This window comes from Bos javanicus, chromosome 1, assembly GCF_032452875.1.
Source record: "Bos javanicus breed banteng chromosome 1, ARS-OSU_banteng_1.0, whole genome shotgun sequence".
In the NCBI taxonomy this organism is placed as follows: domain Eukaryota; kingdom Metazoa; phylum Chordata; class Mammalia; order Artiodactyla; family Bovidae; genus Bos; species Bos javanicus.
The window spans coordinates 10,750,910-10,770,438 of record NC_083868.1 but is presented as its reverse complement, the minus strand read 5'-3'; the positions used below and the strand labels follow the sequence as shown (position 1 = coordinate 10,770,438).

Below are 19,529 nucleotides of genomic sequence, written 5' to 3'. Positions count from 1 at the left end.
CACGACTTAGTGACTAAACCACCATCAAAATCACTGCAGATGGTGACCGCAGCCATGAAATTAAAAGACGCTTGCTCCTTGGAAGAAATCTATGACCAACCTAGACAGCATATTAAAAAGCAAAGACATTACTTTGCCGACAAAGTCAAAGCTATGGTTTTTCCAATAGTCATGTATGGATGTGAGAGTTGTACTACAAAGAAAGCTGAGCACCGAAGAATTCATGCTTTTGAACTGTGGTGTTAGAGAAGACTCTTGAGAGTCCCTTGGACTTATGGAGATCCAACCAGTCCATCCTAAAGGAAATCACTCCTGAATATTCATTGGAAGGACTGATACTGAAGCTGAAGCTCCAAAACTTTGGCCAGCTGATGGGAAGAACCGACTTATTAGAAAAGACTCTGATGCTAGGAAAGATTGAAGGCAGGAGGAGATGGGGATGACAGAGGATGAGATGGTTGAATGGCATCACCTACTCAATGGACATGAGTTCAAGCGAGCTCTGGGAGTTGGTGATGGACAGGGAAGCCTGGCATGCTGCAGTCCCTGGGGCTGCAAAGAGTTGGACACAACTGAATGACTGAACTGAACTGAGCACACATGCACGATTTTAAAAAACCAGGGTTTTCAGGCCAGTGTAGTGAAAAAAGCATTGTACCAGGAGCAAGATACGCTTGGGTTCCAAATGTCTCTCTGAGAAGCCAAACTCTTGAACCTTTATTGCATTATCTATCATTTATAGGACTAGATGACTAATGGGACTAGATCATTATGATGTACTTTGGTTTTAAGCTCCTATAGTCTTATGAATTAACTCTGTAAGAAATGTTAGGCTCAAAGTTTATTTCATATGAAAATATTCATCTTTGCTAAAGAACATTTTAAGGGATTTAAATTTAGGACATCATGGTTATAGGACCACCCTAAACACAGAATGACAAAACCATCAAGAAAGATGTACATACAACTTAATTTGTGCCAACAAAATTTTACTATAGTGCTATACCAAGATCTTTCCTAGGTGGCAAGTTCAAGGACAATGCAAAAACCCCCAAATCAGTGCCCTTATAGCAAACACTTAAAATATTATGTCTTTAAGATCTGGATCAAATTAAAGGCCCTTACCCCAGGGGGCTTCCCTGGTGGCTCAGTGGTAAAGAATCTACCTGTCAATGCATGAGACAAGGGTTTGATCTCTGGGTCAGGAAGTTCACTTGGAGAAGGAAATGGCAACCTAGTATTCTTGCCTGGGAAATCCCATGGACAGAAGGAGGCTGGTGGGCTACAATCCACGGGGTTGCAAAGAGTTGGACATAATTCAGCGACTAAAGAACAACCACCACTGACCCCTTGGCATTCGTTAGTCACAGGGCCCCTGGCGAGACAGAGACGGGGCAAATCCAGATTTCCCAGTGTGGTAGGGCTAAAGGATGGAGAGCCACACATACCTGGGACATCCTCTCGCGGTGCTTGGCCTCCAGCCTCTCCTTGGCTTTCTGGAAATGGGCGTGTTCATTCTCATCTCCAGGAGTCTCAAGATACTTGTCAACGGCGTCAGGGGTGCTGGCTGCTGTTGTAGGAACTATAACACAGAAGGAAAGAAGGTTTAAGGAGAGTGACAGAACATCCAGTCATTTCAAAAGAAAACCTTATTTTCTGATTGTTCCAGAACAAAGAATTTAGTAAAGAAGCACGAACAAGATGTTAATGCCGTTTAAAAGACCATGAGACATTTTGCAGCACAGTATGGGTGTCTTTCACCCCTTTTAAGAATAAGGTGAAGGAAAATCTGGAAAATAGTTCTTTTTTGTGATTTTAATATCTTTAAAATTCCCTGCAAAACAAGCATGCATAGAGCAAAAACAGTTGTTTAACACAGATATGCTGCATCAGATCCCTATGTTTTGAGACAGTAATGTTTGTAATCCTGAAAGTAAATGGTGGTATCAACATCACACCTTAAGATTTCTGAAAAGGGCAAGGAAATCTCAAAATCAGCATACTGCAGAATAACTGCACCTCAGAATGAAGAAAATCCTACACTGGATTTTAGATATCTGGTCAGAAAGTATCTGAAACATTACTGAAAAATTCATAAATGTCAATACGTTCATTTTTGAAATCACAAAAGGAGCTTTCTATCTTCACAATTTGGCAGTAGTCAACCAATTCATTACAGCAGTTGTCAAAAGGAAACTGATTTCTATTTTGAATTCCACTAAGACTGCTGAGGGATATTCCTGAATTGCAACACATACTGCTATATTATGTAGAAAAATAAATACCCATAAAATTGAAGAGTGTATGTACTATAAAGCAAAGATGTCTGAAGTTCATGAGCCGAGTAAATTATAATGCCTATACCAGCAGTTTTACAAAAGATCAGTAATGACTAGTGAGAATTCAGAGCATTTATGAGCCTATTAAAAAAAAAACCCAACATGAAAAGAAAACAAGATTTTGATTTAAAGAAGAAAGCATGTTCAACCCAAAAAATGAAATTAGGTGTTTTCACTATATTCTCAAGCCAAATCAATTTAAGTGTTTTATTCAAAAGATTAGTCAACCATCACCAATCTAAGTATTCTTCTTTGCTAACCTTACCTGATTACTTTATTATTATATTTGAGATCTAATATTACAAAAAGAACTTAAGTGAGAAGAATTAATTGCTAGCTCATTTTGAAGCTAAACAGTAAGATAAGTGTCTTTTACATATGTTGGAAGATTGAAGGCAAAAGGAGAAGCGGGGGCAGAAGATGAGATGGTTGGTTGGTATCACCAACTCAATGGACATGAGTTTGAGCAAACTCGGGGAGATAGTGGAGAACAGGGAAGCCTGGAGTGCTTCATGGGGTTTCAAAGAGTCAGACAGAAGTCCATGACTGAACAGCAAGGGGAAAAAAAACATCTGGAATGTTCCCATCTAAAGGCTCTAAAACAAGAACGCTTTCTTGTTACGTAATTAAATAATGAATCTAATCTTAAAGAGAGAAGTATTCATTCTTATTTCTTCCCTTCTACTTCAATCACTGTGTAATAATTCTTTTCTAAAAAAAATAAAAGCAGTTTAGTTGTCAATCCAGATGTTTTTCTGAAGTGGAAGGAAGGAGGCAGGGCATATTACTGAAATTTTTTTTCCCCAAAATACCAGGGGATTTTTGACTTGACTGGTCTGAAATTGGCAGAGGGTATATGTATTGAAAGACATCAGCCCCCATCTTCTGTGTAATAGACAAGGGAGTATGTATTCAGCCGCAAAAAGGAAGAAAGAAGGAAAAGAACACCAACTGTGTAATCGGGCACACCATGGTTTCAATCACAGCTTGATTCAGTCTTTCTTAGATGAGCTGTGACCCAGGGCAAGTGACTTAAGCACTCCATATTCCAGTTTATTCATCTATCCAGCGGTGACAACATGCCAACTTATTAGGAGTGCTGGGAAAATGAGATGCCGCCCCACGTGTCTGTCACTCCACAGAAAGGGTGGTACACAGGGCGCTTCATTCACGTTAGCACCCTGCCCTTCTCCTTTGCTCACTGTTCTATCCTAATTCAAATCTTAGCACTTATCCTAACCACGGGAAGAACCAGCTACTTTTATTTCACATCTACTGAAAATGAATTACACATAGGACCATGAGGTACCATGGAGAGGAAAAAAAATATGTACTTTTCTAAAAAATCTTCAGTATGATTTGCATAAAAGGCTGAAATTACTAAAAATGTATCCTAATTTTTAAGACTGAGAAATAATTTTCAATTAAGTTTTTTTGGCTTAAAAAACAAAGGTACATGTTTTTCTGCATCAACTTAAGCAAATCAATATGCAATATGCATATATCGATATGCATGTCATGTCCCCACCTGACATGGAAGTAGTATTTAGCATTTTTCCCAAGGTTTTAATCATTTTCTCATCTTTGCTGACAGCAAATGAGAACAAATTAAAGTTCTTTTGGCACAGTATAATCTGGCAGAATGCTATAATTAGGCTAACTGTATTTTACATTTTGGATAAATGAAAATGTATAAAGGTTTAGGGTCATATTCACAGATCAAGATAGCCAACAGTTGTAATGTGCTGTAACCATAGCATGGCACCCTGTTTGGAAAACTGAAATTGTAAAAGTTACAAGTAGGAAGTAACTTATGGTTTTCTCCAGCTCTTATAATTTGCAGATCTACTGTTTTATGGAAAGAGAGAAACACTACAATCTGAATCCACTGTAATCTTATTAGCCTAAGTTGAAATGTAGCATTGTAATATTAAGAATTAAAGAATAATGAAGAAATCAGCAAGCAAGTTATATTAACAGGATGAAAAATATTTAAAGTATTAAAACAAATTTTGGGAACAAGGAAGTAAATACAAATCTTTTATTACAAATGTATTTCATTTAATTGAGGAATCTTTCTCAGTAAACCCTTGTTGCTGGCCCCTGATGCTTCCTTTGGTTGAGGACTTTAAGAGAAGCTGTCTTTCTTTCCTTTTCTTTTTAATTTTTTGGCCATGCTGTAGCATGTGGGATCTTAGTTCCCCAATCAGGAACTGAACCTGTGATCCCTGAAGTGGAAGCTCAGAGTCCTAACCATGGGACCACCAGAGAATTCCTTCTTTTAATTTTTAATTCAAACTTCTTAGTCATTCACACTTGCCCTCTATCTCAATTGGTGTAAGTCATTGAAAATTTCCTGTACTCACACCAGTCAGAAATCAGATCACTGTCTAGTCAAGGAGAGATGAATGATACATCTTCATATTTTAAAATGAATGTAGTATACTGTTATGACTGCCCTGCAGCTGGTGAGGAGAAAGGGGAAAATGTTTCAAGTTTGTTCAGAGAGCTCAGCATCTATGTCCTTAATTTTCCTACATCCTACAGACATGGTCACACCAGGACTGGCCGTTATTTTGTGATTGAGTCCATGGTAGAACAGAGAGATGATAAGAAACATGGCAGGCAGGGGCAGGAAAGCCTGTGCCCTACTGCCCCTACCCTTTCAAGGTGCTTCCTTTGGGGGAAGGAACATCAAGGAATGTCAGGAATGTTCCAGGCCACAGGGGAACAGGAAGCTGTATACCACTGGTCACTTAAACCACTTTAGAAAATAGAAACTAACTGGAGAGTTTATTTTTGTTGCATTTTTTAAAAAACAAAAAACATAAAGCAGTTATCCTGTTCAGAGACCTCTGAGATTCCTTAAAAACTGTGATACAGGCTCAGATTTCCAGGTTGGCCAAATAATAATATCCTCCATTCATTAGTGTCTACTGTGCTACGGACTTTACTGTGTTCTCATTTAATGGGTGGGGAAGAAAAAAACATTAGCCTGTTACACGTTTATTGTGTAGAAAGGAAAGACTATCAACAACTTACTCACATCCCTAGACACACACAAGTAAGTCTGAATTCAGGATCGGGTAAACCATGAAGAGGCTATAAAGTTAATATTTAAGCAGTAAGGGGCTAATTCATCGACATGTCTGGGGAACTGGGAAGGGTTTGGTTTGTTAATGAACAACCTGTATGGGCAAAAGATATGCTTTGTTATGATAACTGCTAGCCTATTTTGTAACAAATAGTTTCCTGCTCTGAATACTATCTGGTGGATGACCTCCAACCAGCGTTCAGCAGCAGCAGCAGGGCTATGATAAACAGAGGTCAGGAGAGAGAGCTCCTTGAGCTTGAATCTGAATGATCTTTTAGCCTGTGGCCTCTGTTCACGCTCCTTCGTGCCTCCTGCAAGCATGCCCACTCGGTCTATTCGCCCTTCTGCGGAAAATCAGCCTTAACCATCTTCAGCTCTAACTTATGACTTCCAGCTGCCAAATCATTAGCAGCCCACTCAATCATGTGCATAGGCATTTAACTTTTAAGGGACCTTCATATTGCTTTTCTTAGTCTAGTCTCATCACAGCTTCATAGAATATAGTTGTATTCCTTTTAATACTAAGAATGGGTGTCTAAAGTAATACCAAATAAAAACACGAAACAGAAATGCAGTTTCGATTCATAGCATGTGACTGCCACAGTCTGAAACATCCTGCTTCCAAGAATTCAGTGGCATTCTGGGTGAGTAATGCTTTCAAGAAGGTTCCTGTTGTTTTTCTTTTTTGCAACCCTGGGAGGTTAGAGGTATCTGAGAAGCTGCATAGCGGCTGGGATGTAGACTCCGCAGTCTCGAGTGTGTGCCTGTTCATTTCTTTATTCCTCCACTCAACAAATCAACAAATATTACAGCCCCTAAAACCCATGGCAGAAACCAGTGAGTGAAACAAAGACCGGTTTCCTGGTGGAGTTACATTCTAGTGAGAGAAACAAACAGCACTGTACACACACCAAGACAACAGTAAATCACATTGTTACAATGTATTGTGAAGACAAAGAAACAAGAGCAGGGTTAAGGAAAAATAGGAGTGCCAGGAAGGTGGGGGGAGACTGCAGCAGTAAGTAGGTGGCCAGGCTCGGCCTAATTCACAAGGTGAGGTTTACACGAAGAGCTGAACTGAAGTCTTATTTCCGAGTTACCTGCTGGAAGAACAGGCTGATGAAGAAACTAGCGCAAAGGCCTTTGGAGGTGAGTGTGCCTGGCAAATCCCAAGAGGAGCAAGGTCTGTGTGACCAGAAGCGAGGAAGTAAGTGAGACAGGGCGAAAGGAAAAGGCGACAGACTATGAAGGGCCTTGAAGCCACGGTAAGGACTGTGAGAAGCCCACGGGGGTTGTCTGGAGGAGCTAAGACTGATGTGATGTGTTCTAAGAGGATCATTTCAGGGACTTTGCTGGTGGTTCAGTGGTTAAGACGTCACCTTGCAATGCTGTGGGTGTGGGTTCGATTCCTGGTTGGGGAGGTAAGATCCCACATGCCCTGGGGCCAAAAAAAACACAACATAAAACAGAAGCAATATTGTAAAAAAAAAAAATCCAATAAAGATCTTAAGAAATGGTTCACATCAAAAATAAATAAATAATAAAAGGACTGTTTTGTCTGCTAAGGGACAAAGCAGAAGGTGATCTTTCAAGAGTATTAATAAAGATGAAGATGAGGATGGCTTGGAAAGTTAGCAGGGAGGTGGTGAGGGGTTCTCATGGAAGGTACCCCCATGCCCACATACAGAGCCATGAGAAAGGGCATAGGTTGGCTTCTTTTTCTCACTCCTGAATGCTGTTTCCTAAACCACAGACCACAGGTAACCTAATACTAAAGGTTAGTATTGTTTTCACAAGTCGGTGAAGGTTCACTTCAGTTTTGATAACGATACATCCATGCCTATCACAACATTTCCACTTCACACTGTAATCTCTGTTAGTATCAGCCACAGCTCTACTTTTTGAGGGGGTAAGGATGGTGGGGGAGAAAAGTGGATTTGCTTTCAATTTATTACAAACTCTGGTGCTGCACCCGATGTTCCTGCCACAAAACTCCACTACCATCATTAGTGACATGGTGCCAAGGAAACATCTTCATCCCTTTGTTTCCTCCTAGAAAATTTAATAATTTAAAGGGAAGTTACTTCAAATAAAGATGCCTATTGTCTTTGGATGTGGTGGTTGTTGTTCAGTCGCTAAGTCCTGTCCGACTTTGCGACCCCATGGACCGCAGCGCGCCAGGCTTCCCTGTCATTGACCGTCTCCGGGAGTTTGCTCAAACTCATGTCCATTGAGTCAGCAATGCCATCCAACCATCTCATCCTCTGTCGCCCCCTTCTCCTCTTGCCCTCAGTCTTTCCCTGAATCAGGGTCTTTTGCGATCAGTTGGCTCTTCCCATCAGGTAGCCAAGATGGGATGTGGCAGAGATCCCTTTCTTAGCACAGATGGAGAACCCCTGTGTCAGGGACACAATCAAATTTAGCTGCAAATGCACCAAATGCTCATTTTAGTTCTGATTTTATAATCACTGCATAATACTCCCTGTCATAGTCATAGTAAAGACAGCAAGAACTGGGTTATCAGAGACATGGCCCTGATTGTGCAAAATTGCCCTGATCATTTTGATATTTGTTCATTTCCTCAGTCTCTAGGGGTGACACATAATTTTAAGGCACAGGATACAAAAGGAGAAACCATCTTCAAACACTAACAACTATGACTACCTCTCTAAGCAGACACCCATGAATGGCATTTAGTCAATATATACATGTTAGATTCTAGCAAGAAAATTTAGTGGGTCTCCTTTCATCAGCAAAAAGCAATTTATCTCTATAGCATTGACAACCCAAGATAAGAGTAAATTAAGACCTACCCAGTCACTGCCCTATCACTGAAAATCCTATTTTATATGGAGCTAGCAATGCAGTCACACGAACTGACTGTGATTTATATGATGGGTAGCAATAAGGGTAATTGATATGTACGGAATAAAAACCTGTAAAGGAAGATTTGATGAAAAAATTTCATCTCGCAACATGGCAGAGTATATAGACTGCCACCCCAACTTTAAAAAAAAAAAGAAAAAAAGTCTATTCCTCCAACTGCAAAATAACGAAAATCCCTAATGCCTTCTAAGCTCAAATATTTATCAAGTCCTAGTTAGATGAGACATTTATAATGTGCAAATAAAGTTTGTGATCTTTACATGTGATACCGGACTCTCTACAAGAAAAAAAAAAAAAAAGAACAAAAGCACTTCCATGGATATGCCCTTGTATCACACTTATTTTATAGTCAGTGCAATCATAGTTGGCAGGTTATCGATGCATTGTGTGGACAGAAGGTAATAAAAATGTTATCTGGGCTGTGTTTACTCTAGTCAAGCTTTATTTCTTTTTTATGTCTTATGGACAAGTACTGACGGGGGAATTTTGTCAAATATGTGAAATGAGATGAATGCTGGTGTGATTTTTGTTAATATCTACACCCTATTTAGCGCAATGCACCAAAACCTAAGAGCAAGTTCAGTCTGAATCTGAAAACCATGTGTGAAGTCACAGTGACATTCCCTGGCATTCAGGACATCGTAAGCTTCAGTTACTGTATTTTTGTCAACTTGTCAGAGCTGGGCTCCATTTCATTCACGGTGGACCATAAAGGGATGACCTTCCATAGTCACCTGACGCTCAGTAGATGAGTTCAAAAAGTCAAGATCTTCAGTATTGTCCACTTTCATAGAGACTGTCGATCTCTGGGTCAGGAAGATCCACTGGAGGAGGAAATGGCAACCCGCTCCAGCATTCCTGCCTGGGAAATCCCATGGACAGAGAAGCCTGGTGGGCTACAGTCCATGGGGCTACCAAGAGCTGGACACAGCTGAGTGACGCACATAGCCATGAAAGCTGATAGAGTTCTTAACCTCTATGGAGGTCTTCAGGATAAAACTAGTTTCATTCTATGCCAGTCTCTCACAGCAATCTTTCCCTTCACTTGTGCATTTTGTTTTATTTAATTCTGGCACATCCTTGAGTCTCATCATATTGATTAAACTGTCAACTTATTGAAGGCAAGTATTGGGTTAACTTTGCTGGGGTCCCTCGAAATTAAAGTTAGTAGCAACATGTCCCAGGCTCAACGGGCTTATTAAATCAGGCATTGGCCTGCTGGTCTCTTTTGCTAAATAAAGTTTTATTGGAACACAGCTGTATCTATTCATTTACCTATTGTATGAGAATGCTCTCACACTATTACTGCCAAGTTGAGTACTTATAACAGAGACCATTTGCCTGCACAACCTAAAATATTGACTCACTGGCCTTTTATAGAAAATATTTGCTGACTTTCTTTTCCCTGAATTTCATACAATTTTTATTATGGTAAAATATACATAACATACTATATACTATATTCACATAACTTGGAGGTTATTTTGTATGATGACTGGGATAGAACATAATGTACATAATTTTATTTATTAAACTTTTTATTTTATATTGGACTGTGCATGTTAGTCACTCAGTCGTGTCCAACTCTTTGCAACTCCACGCACTGTAGCCCGCCAGGCTTCTCTGTCCATGGAATTCTCCAGGCAAGAATTCTGGAGTGGATTACCATTCCCTTCTCCAGAGGAACTTCCCAACCCAGGGATCGAACCCTGGTTTCCTGCCTCACAGGCAGATTCTTTACTGTTTGAGCTATAGGGAAGTCTTCTATATTGGGATATAGCCAATTAACAATGTTATGATAGTTCAGGTGGACAGCAAACAGACTCCGTCAAATATACCCATGTATCCATTCTCCCCCTAATTCCCCTCCCATCTGGGCTGTCGCATAACATTAAGCAGAGTTCCTCGTGCTATATAGTAGGTCCCTGTTGATTATTCATTTGAAATACAGCAGTGTGTACATGTCAATCTCAAATTCCTTAACTATCCCTTTTCCCCATTGCTGACTCTTACTGAGCTATCCACTTCTTCTTTGGAAAGAGCTAAGGAAGAGAGCACACATATGAGGGCATTTTTTACTGTTCTTAGTAAATGAGATTTTTTTTTTTAAATGCTGGTTTGCTAAGCAAATCAATTGTTTTCAATCTTTGGTTTTTTCACTGTGATAGTCTGGTGGAAAAAAGCATTGCTTTTATCATGACGATTTCTGGATATGAAAGACATGGCTTCTCATACTTGTCAATGGAACCGAATTTATTGGCACTGATGTAGCACATAATTTAATGCACCACTGTATCTTTTAATGCTTTTAATTGTTTTTAGTAATGCCTGGCAGTTTCATAAGAAACATCAGAGTTCCATTAGTATGAGAGAATGTGCTAACAGGAACTAATATTTGCTCTTTCACAATCAGAAGAACAAGAATGGTGAAGAACAATGTTTCAAGTCTGGCCAAAGACGAGATGGCCTTGGCGTTATGACAGGGCACTGCAAAGCTGGGACAGCACCTTCTATTCAAAGGCCACACAGGGGTTATCCACTGTTTGCAAATAGCGTCTAAGGCAATAACCTCAGAGTTTGGGGACAGTGGTTTGGCCTTATCTGATGTGTTCCAATTCCTTTTATATTCTCTGGAAGTGTACTAGTCTATTTTTGTGCTCTCTGGATCATTCTGATGTGCCTAGAAATCAATCTTTACCCCAAACCTGCATGAGGTTAGAGCTAAACCTTTGCACAGACCCTATGGCCATGAACACGATCCCAAAGTGCATTTTAGATGTCGAGTAATCTGTGTAGCAAGGCCACACGGCGTGTCTACAGATGGCCCTTCTCTACCATAAGTTGGGATTCTATGAAACCAAGATGAAACAGAAGAGGTAAATCATGCACACGTCCAACCCAGGGGGTTGCTGGTTTATTCTCTGCTTCTCTAGCAGTGCTTACACTGAAGTAGAAAACTCAAAAGAGCAACTGCAACCTTGCCCTTGCGTGCATGTGTGTTCAGTCACTTCAGTTGTGTCTGATTCTTTGTGACCCTATAGACTACAGCCCACCAGGCTCCTCTGTCCAAGGGATTCTTCAGGCAAGACTACTGGAGTGGGTTGCCATGCCCTCCTCCAGGGGATCTTCCCAACCCCCAGGGATCGAACCCACGTCTCCTATGCCTCCTGCACTGCAGGCAGATTCTTTTAACATTGAGTCACCTGGGAAGCCCAACTTCTCCCTTAACTTGCAAATACAGAGAGCTAGGATAGTGGAATAACAAACTGAATTTCATAAACATCTTTGAGAACTGGAGGCTTCTGACATTCTGACACTTCAGCAATGCCCTCAAGTTTATGGAAGGTTTACCTGTTTGCACCAGCCTGGTTATGTCTGAAATCAGATGTGGGCAAACTACTAGTCTAAGATCAGGGGTTCTCAATGGGGTGCCATTTTGTCCTCCACAAGGCACTGTGGTGAGATCTAGAGACATTATTAGTTATCACAGCTGGGCTGGTGTCACTGCCATCTCATGGGTAGAGGCCAGGGATGCTGCTAAATATCCTCTAAGCACAGGACAGCACCCACAATGAATTAAATGACCCCAAATGTCGACCGTGTTGAGGCTGAAAGACCTTGAGTTAGATGTCGTTTGTGCCTCAACCCCACTGCAGGGGAAGGGGCCAAAGATGAGTCATTGGTCATTCCCTTTGGCCAGACCCTTTGGTGCAGCTGGCTGACTAGAAATTGGCATGGCACTCTTTGAGATTAAAAGCATCTGTTTGCCTTTTGAGAAGCAGTCTGATGGGAAGAGCACTAGGGAAAAAAAGATCATACTCTCACATTTGAAACATGAACTTATCAATAAATATTTATGCAGAAACTTTATTGTTCATAGACACTGCGCTGGGCCAAGTGAATGTGAAACCTTGGCATTGTCCTAACCCACAAAACCCAGGTTTCATAAGATTGTAATCCCAATGCAAAAGGGGTTTTTTAAAGGATTCAAATCCATAAATTTATGAGTAAAATCAAAGTTCTTAGCCTCAGGTCTCTACCCTCTCTACTTGTAGTTTATTATTTTTAAAAACATATTGCATTTTTCCCTTTATTTTTGGGCTGCATTGGGTCATTTCTAGTTTTGGCATGCAGGATTAATTGCCCCATTTCATGTGGAATCTTAGTTCCCAGACCAGGCATCGAACCCATGTGCTCTTCATTGCAAGGTGGCTGTTTAACCATTGGGCCAGCAGGGAAGTACCTCTACCTAGGGCTTAGATTCTCATCTATGATAACAAAACCAAAAAAATATTCAAGTATCTCTTAAAATTGCAGTGTTCAAAAGTGGGTTTTATGACAGATTTAAAATCTAGAAATGCCTAATTATAATAATAGGAAGTGTTGATAAGAAAATTACTGTATTCATAATAAAGACCATCATACTTTTTCTCCACACAAGCAATCATCTTATCAGTTTAACTGAAGAGCTTTTTCTAGCTCGTTTCACACTTATTATTTAACTAGCAGCAACTCGGACTGAGAAGCCTAGAAGACCACCCACCTTTGTGAATCGCGATGTCCTCCAATTAGCCCTAGGTTGGTGAAGCAGCCAAGAGCAAGCCTCAGCTGTCGAATCAAACAGGCTTGTTCACCTTTCTCAGTTTGGTTCATTTTCTCGAACTCCAGCCTGCTAACTGCATTTGACCTCCAGATGACCATGAGATTTTCAATTCAAATGTACAGCTTCGCTATAAATAAGAGAGCGGAGCTGTGCAGGCTATAAATAACTAGAAATTATATGCTTTCTCCCGGCTGTTTGCACTAGCACTGCAAAACCCTTCACTTTCAGTGATTGAACAGCCTCTGTAGGTGGACAAGAAAATATAGCTGCCCTAATCACTTCCCCTCCTAGAATGGAAAGGTGTTAGGATCCCAAACACAGTACAAGTAGATGGAAAAAATGACTGGGAAAAAGAAAATTACAACAGATAGTCAATGTCTGTGTCTGCTGCAAAGAGTTGAGAAAACAAGTACTCCATGAAAAGAAATTTATCGAACGATAATGCTCAATCCCAGTAATGAATAAAAATAGAAAAAGATAATTTTTTATATGCTTAAAGTGATATAAAATGAAACTTAAAGTAAACATAATGACTGTTTTTGTAAAAGGGTGGGAAAGATTTAATTTATTGATTCAGGCTGTATTCGTGGCATTTAGGAAAAAATGATTTTAATATTTGTCATCCATTTCCCACAATTTTCTGTGCTCTTAAAATGTGCTTCTATTTGCTAACCTAGCAAACAGTATCAGAAACTGTTGGCCATTTGGAGCAGAGGTCATAGCCACAGTATCATTTAGGTTTAAACCTGGTCCTGCCACCTGTGATGCTATGATGGCTGGGGACAAGTCACCAAGTTCTTAAAGCTTCATGTTTTTTCTTGCATGCTCAAAGGAAATGAGGAAAATGGACACAAAATTCCCAAGAAAAGAGATGATCTATGAAAAATGCCTCATAAAATGCAACACTCCTTGCAGCTCAATGTACTCTCAATCTCACAATATAAAATCTATAGTTTTTCCTCATTCTTCTGTGTCTAGCCACTTGCCATACTTTCAACTAAAATTTATCTTTTTAAAGACAAGATCATTAGCTTCATCAATTGTGAGACTAGGGTTTTTTTTTCAGGATGATAAAGACAAATGCTAATTTTCACTGTATCCAAGCTACAACTCCAGTTGTGTCTTTCCCTCCAGCAACCACAGCATCAATGTTTTCTATCATCCCTAACCTAATGTTGGATGAATCTGTTTTGGGATATAATCCAAATTTTAAATGAGTGATTATGTATTTGACACCACATGTTTTAAACAAAGCTAAACAGATAGGCCAATTGAAATCATCACAATGCACAGATATTATAAGGCAGGTGTTTTGGGATATAATCCAAATTTGAAATGAGTGATTATGTATTTGACACCACATGTTTTAAACAAAGCTAAACAGATAGGCCAACTGAAATCATCACAGTGCACAGATATTATAAGGCAGGCTGACATAGGATTTCTTTATAAAGTGCTTTCTCTGCATCTTAATGATGAAATCAGAAGTTGGGCACGTCTTTCCCACTAGTGGTGCATTCAGGGAGGGGAAGGAGAAGTCTTGAATTCTATAAGTGACCGTTCACTTCCTAAAGCCTAACAGCTGTCTGTAAACACACATACTTGAAGCCTCTGCATACGTATTAGTCCACATAGTTAGTACAACGCATGCCCATTAAATGCTTACATGAGTCACTTATACTCATGGGCTCTTGCTAAATCATAGCATCTTGTGAGCTTTAGGAAGTAAAATAGTGATGCCAAATAAAATACAAAACAAGGCTGTATAAACAGTATTTTATAAAACCATATGAAATAAAGAGGAAACTGATTAGAAATGCCAAAAGCTAGGTCAAAGCTCTTAGCCTGAAGAGTTACCTGGCAAAATCACACGGACTTACAAGCAAGGCAATGGAAATAAACATTTTTGTTAAAAGACAGGTGTTCGAGAAACACAAAACCATGCAAAGGTGAGGATGCTGGAGCTACAATCCAGCCATGCAATATACTCCTCCCTCCTCCCTTCCGTCAAGTGAATGACAACATACGTTTAACAGGATCTTGGGGAAGAGGTTCCTGGGTGGTCTTGAGTAAACTGTGGGACACTATGGAGAAAATAAGACAATATAACTAAAAACAAAAATAGGAACATGGGAATGATGGATGAAACTCAATGACATGATTCTACTGACCAAAGGAAAAAACAGAAACAAAAATATTGACGTAAAAACAAAAATGAAACAAATATCCTGAGTTTGAGCCGTAGCACTAAACAACATGGAACCAAAGTAAATATACAACATAAAATATATTTCTGCAAAAAATCATGGATTGTGGATATTCTGTCTCTGATAGTACATCCCAGTACCCTGTGGAAGCATTTCTTGCTCCCATCTAGCTGCTTAGTCTCAGCATCAACAGTTCCCACCCACCTTTTCTTCATGGTACTCCATTCATTTCACCATTCTAAGGGCAGCCCTGGCCCTCAGCTCTGGCTACTTGTTGAGGCCTTTACTGTCCACTTACATCTGTCCACTCTTGTAACTGACCTTCAGCCTCTCTTGTTTGCTTTCTTGACATTATTACTCTATAACCCATCTCCTTTGAAACTAAGTACTGACTGCTTGTCCATTATACCTTCGTTGGGAGAATCTCTTTTGCAAACTTCTTGGCAAAGGATGTGCCGTCCAGAGACTCCATCTGGTCTGTGATGCCCATGGCTCTGGCTACCAGTCTGAGTTAACTCAAAATAGTCAAATGGAGATGGTGTGCTTTGAAGGTAATAGTAGAGTTTTTTTTTTTTTTTTTTTGGGGGGGGTGCATAATTTTTAATTTTTTTGGTGACACCCTGCAGTACGTGGGATATTAGTTCCCTAACCAGGGATCAAACACGTGCCCCCTTCAATGGAAGCTCAGAGTCTTAACAACTGGACTGTCAGGGAATTCCTGATACCTTTTAATTCTTGAAGCAAATTCACAACTATTAATAATTTTTAAAACCCTCTTTCTTATTATATGTATATATTTATATATATACCCATGCATATATATTCATATTCCAAAATGTAAATACACCCCAGGGAAACAGGGAAAAAGTTGGACATCTGCCAGGAAGTCTCCCCCAAGCAGGGAAACCAGTTAGAATCATTATAACAAAAGTCCTCTGTTCAAGAGGCTGCAGGCAACAGAATCCACCACCGTCCTCCAAGTTACCTGACCTAATTAACTTTTTTGTTTGAAACTGAAGGAGTCTTCTGAGCTGGAAGCCACAGTCTTCCCTTCAGAGCCACAGAAGAAGCCCTCAGGGCCACCAGCTCCTACACCTGTTCTCACAGCAAGTAGCCAGGGCGGCATCTCTCACATAAGAGACCAATAAGAACTTTTCCAGCAGATTTCACTTATACCCGGCTTCACAAGAGAAGGTCTTGATGGTGCAGGCCCTTTATTGTTTAGCATAATACTCTGATCACACTGGGAAACAATTTATATAATCCCTGGTAATTGTATGCAGGAAATGGCTGTCACCCTCTCCAGAATCATGCAAAAAAGGCAGGAGTCTCTCAAAAGAGAAATGCACACTTATTGAGTTTCACTTTTACTTTATCAAGTTGAGTAACTATTCAGCTATTCAAGTTGAGTAACTATTGAGCAGATCACACTGCCTCCTCATGGAATGGATAGATACATAGATAGGTAGCTTCATAGGTGGATAGAGAGATAAGATACATAGGTAGACAGATAAACAGATAAGATAGGTAAATAGATACATTAGTCAGATGGATGGATAAGTAGATAGGTAGGTAGGTAGATAGGGGATTTAATGTGGAAGGCTGTTAAGAAGAACAGAGGTCCCACATGTTTGGTGTGTTACCTCCAGAAAACTACCTCTGTGGAAATAGTATCAACTTGCATGTAAATCATGACTTCATTTATTTATCCTCCTGAGTTATGAAAAAAAGTGGAAGAGAAAAAGACTGGGCAAATTATATTTCCTGAGTCTTATGTCATGGAACATTACTAATGCTAAGTCAGGAGTTTTCTTCCGTCTATTTCCAAGAGAAGACATGAAAACTCCACGTTGCAAACATCCCTGGGTGAGCTTAGGGACCACTGGGTCATCTCTACCCTCTGGCATCCAATGTGCACGCCCTCCACTCAATCGGGTTCCCTCCACCAACATCACGTGTTATGAGATGACGCTCAGCCAAGGCAACACAGCTTGCTAATGCAAGGGGGGTGGGGGTGGGGCAGCACCATCAGCCAGGCTGCCCGGTGGAAGCCCTCATTTGCACGTGGAGTGCACATGCAGAGAGCCGAACACAGAGGTACACGGACGAACACGCAGGGATACACTGGCAGAAAGAGCGGAGAAGACAAAAGGGCAACTCCAGCTTGGCTCAAAAGACAAGCCCTCCAGAGTTCCTTGAGATCGCAAGACGGGAGGCACCACAGCTCGTGCGAGATACACATCCACGGCCATGCTTTGGTTCGAGAAAGACGGAGATGTGCGCTCAGGATGGAACGTGCCCGGCGATTAGAGAACTCGGCAGAAACGTGGTTAGTGGGAGCAACACACCCCACCCCCACGCCCCCTTCGCGAAAACCAGGAAAACCAGTCAGTTACAGAGAGCAGAGTCAGTGGCGAGAAAAGATGAAAAAGGCGGCCAGGCTGGAGGGAGGTCCACTTACTGACGCTGCCACACACGGCCATGCAGTACTCCTCCGTGTCAAAGTTGTTTCGGTTGCCGCCACATCCGCCGTAAAAGAAGGGGGCGCACTTCCCTTCGGTCACATCAAAGTACCAGCGGGAGATCATTGCTCGGCATGGCCCCGTCTCGGCTTGTTCAGAGCACACCTCTAATCAGAGGAGACGTGGGGAACCACATTTAGCAAGAAAAGGTATGGCTCGCCGTTCACGCGCACGCGTTTACTTTGCTTACGTTAGTCCTCCCAACGGCAACCCGGGGCATCGGCCCAACATTTCCCGAGGAATTGAGTAACGACCTACCAGGACTTTAGAGAATGGCAAACCCACGCCAGTATTCTTCCCTGGAAAATCCCATGGACGGCAAAGCCTGGGGCAGGCTACAGTCCATGGGGTCCGCAAAGAGTCGGACACGACTGAGCGACTTCACTTTCACCAGGATTTTAGAATTACTTCGGAAACAAAGCATCGCAGGCTCCTCGGGTTTAATCAGTGTAGCTCCTCAGTACTAATAAAAAAAGACTCCAGCTAGAGGTGAACAGAGCTTTTGGCTGCCTTTTAGTCAGTGCCTAAAGATTGTCTGCACGTCAAAATAATTCTTCATGATAAAAAATAAACTTCTCTTTGAAAATAACTTCAACTTTAAAGGTGAAACGATTGTTGTAGCTGGTAATGATGGCAAAAAGTTTAACCTCGTGCAAACACCTGATTGTTTTTCTTGAATAACTGACTGCCTTGACTCTTGTAATTCAAATTACACGTATTTTGAATGTGGTCTAGTTTTTAGAGAGAAAGCCAGCCTGTTCACTGACTATATTTGAAAACATATATAAAACCTTCGAATGTGACTTAGAGTTGATTACGTTAAGTCTAATTAAAGATGAATTTGTACATTAGGAAAAATGCTCCCATATAATAAAATATAGGCAAACCACAATTTGTTAATACAAACCCGACAGTTTTTTACATTATACAGCTTACCTGCTAACATGCCTTGTCACCCTCCCCCGAATCAGGTTCATAATCCCCGGTTGACTGAAAGTATAGCAACCTGTCCAGTTCTATTTGTAAAGTTACTGCAATTAGAATTTGAACTCTACCTCCTTTTTTGTTAGAAATGAAAACAATTTTCCAACCCGGTTTGTGCCCCCACCTAGCTAGGCTTACGGAGAGCTTGCTGACACCTTAGCACACTCAGGTGTCTTATCTTAGTTTTACTAACATGCCAGGGGGGAGCACCCTTCTTCTAAAAGATAAAAGCCATGCACAACAGTAATGAATCTGCCAGCAATGCAGGAGACCCAGGTTCAAGCCCTGGGTCGGGAAGATGCCCTGGAGAAAGGAATGGGAACCCACTCCAGTATTCTTGCCCGGAGAATTCCATAGACAGAGGAGCCTGGTGGGCTACAGTCCATGGGATCACAAAGAGTCAGACACAACTGAGCAACTAACACTTTCACATTTTCACGCATAATGCAGAGATTCTTATTAATATCCCCGATAGCTCAGTCAGTAAAGAATCTGCCTGCAGTGCTGGAGAGCCTGGTTCAATTCCTGGGTCGGGAAGATCTGCTGAGACGTGACACGCTATCCACTCCAGTATTTTTGGGCTTCCCTTGTGGCTCAGCTGGGAGAGAGTCCACCTGCAATGTGGGAGACCTAGGTTCAATTCCTGGGTTGGGAAGATCCCCTGGAGGAGGGAAAGGCTACCCACTCCAGGATTCTGGCCTGGAAAATTCCATGGACTCTATAGTCCATGGGGTCACAAAGAGTCAGACATGACTGAGCAACTTTCACTTTCCCATTATTCAACAAACTGATCCTCATCAATTACTCAAAGATCTACAATGTTGACCTAAAAGGAACTCCCACTTTACTTCTCTACACACACCACTCATTGCTCCTTCCAATCAAGGTAAAGGG

The 19,529-nt window shown here is 41.0% G+C and overlaps 1 protein-coding gene across 7 annotated transcripts in view; it reads right to left on the bottom strand.

Annotated features, from left to right (window-relative positions):
• The window catches only part of APP (amyloid beta precursor protein), a 312,159-nt gene that overhangs the window by 107,530 nt on the left and 185,100 nt on the right, over nucleotides 1–19,529 (bottom strand). For 2 of the 7 annotated variants that reach the window (XM_061424251.1, XM_061424334.1), the window contains exons 7-9: nucleotides 17,591–17,758; nucleotides 14,950–15,006; nucleotides 1,449–1,582 (exon numbers count right to left, since the gene is read on the bottom strand). In XM_061424251.1, the coding sequence (XP_061280235.1) occupies nucleotides 1,449–1,582; nucleotides 14,950–15,006; nucleotides 17,591–17,758 (359 nt within the window). The remainder of the gene's footprint in view (nucleotides 1–1,448; nucleotides 1,583–14,949; nucleotides 15,007–17,590; nucleotides 17,759–19,529) is intronic. The other 5 variants (XM_061424401.1, XM_061424474.1, XM_061424605.1 and 2 more) reach the window with 3 other exon arrangements.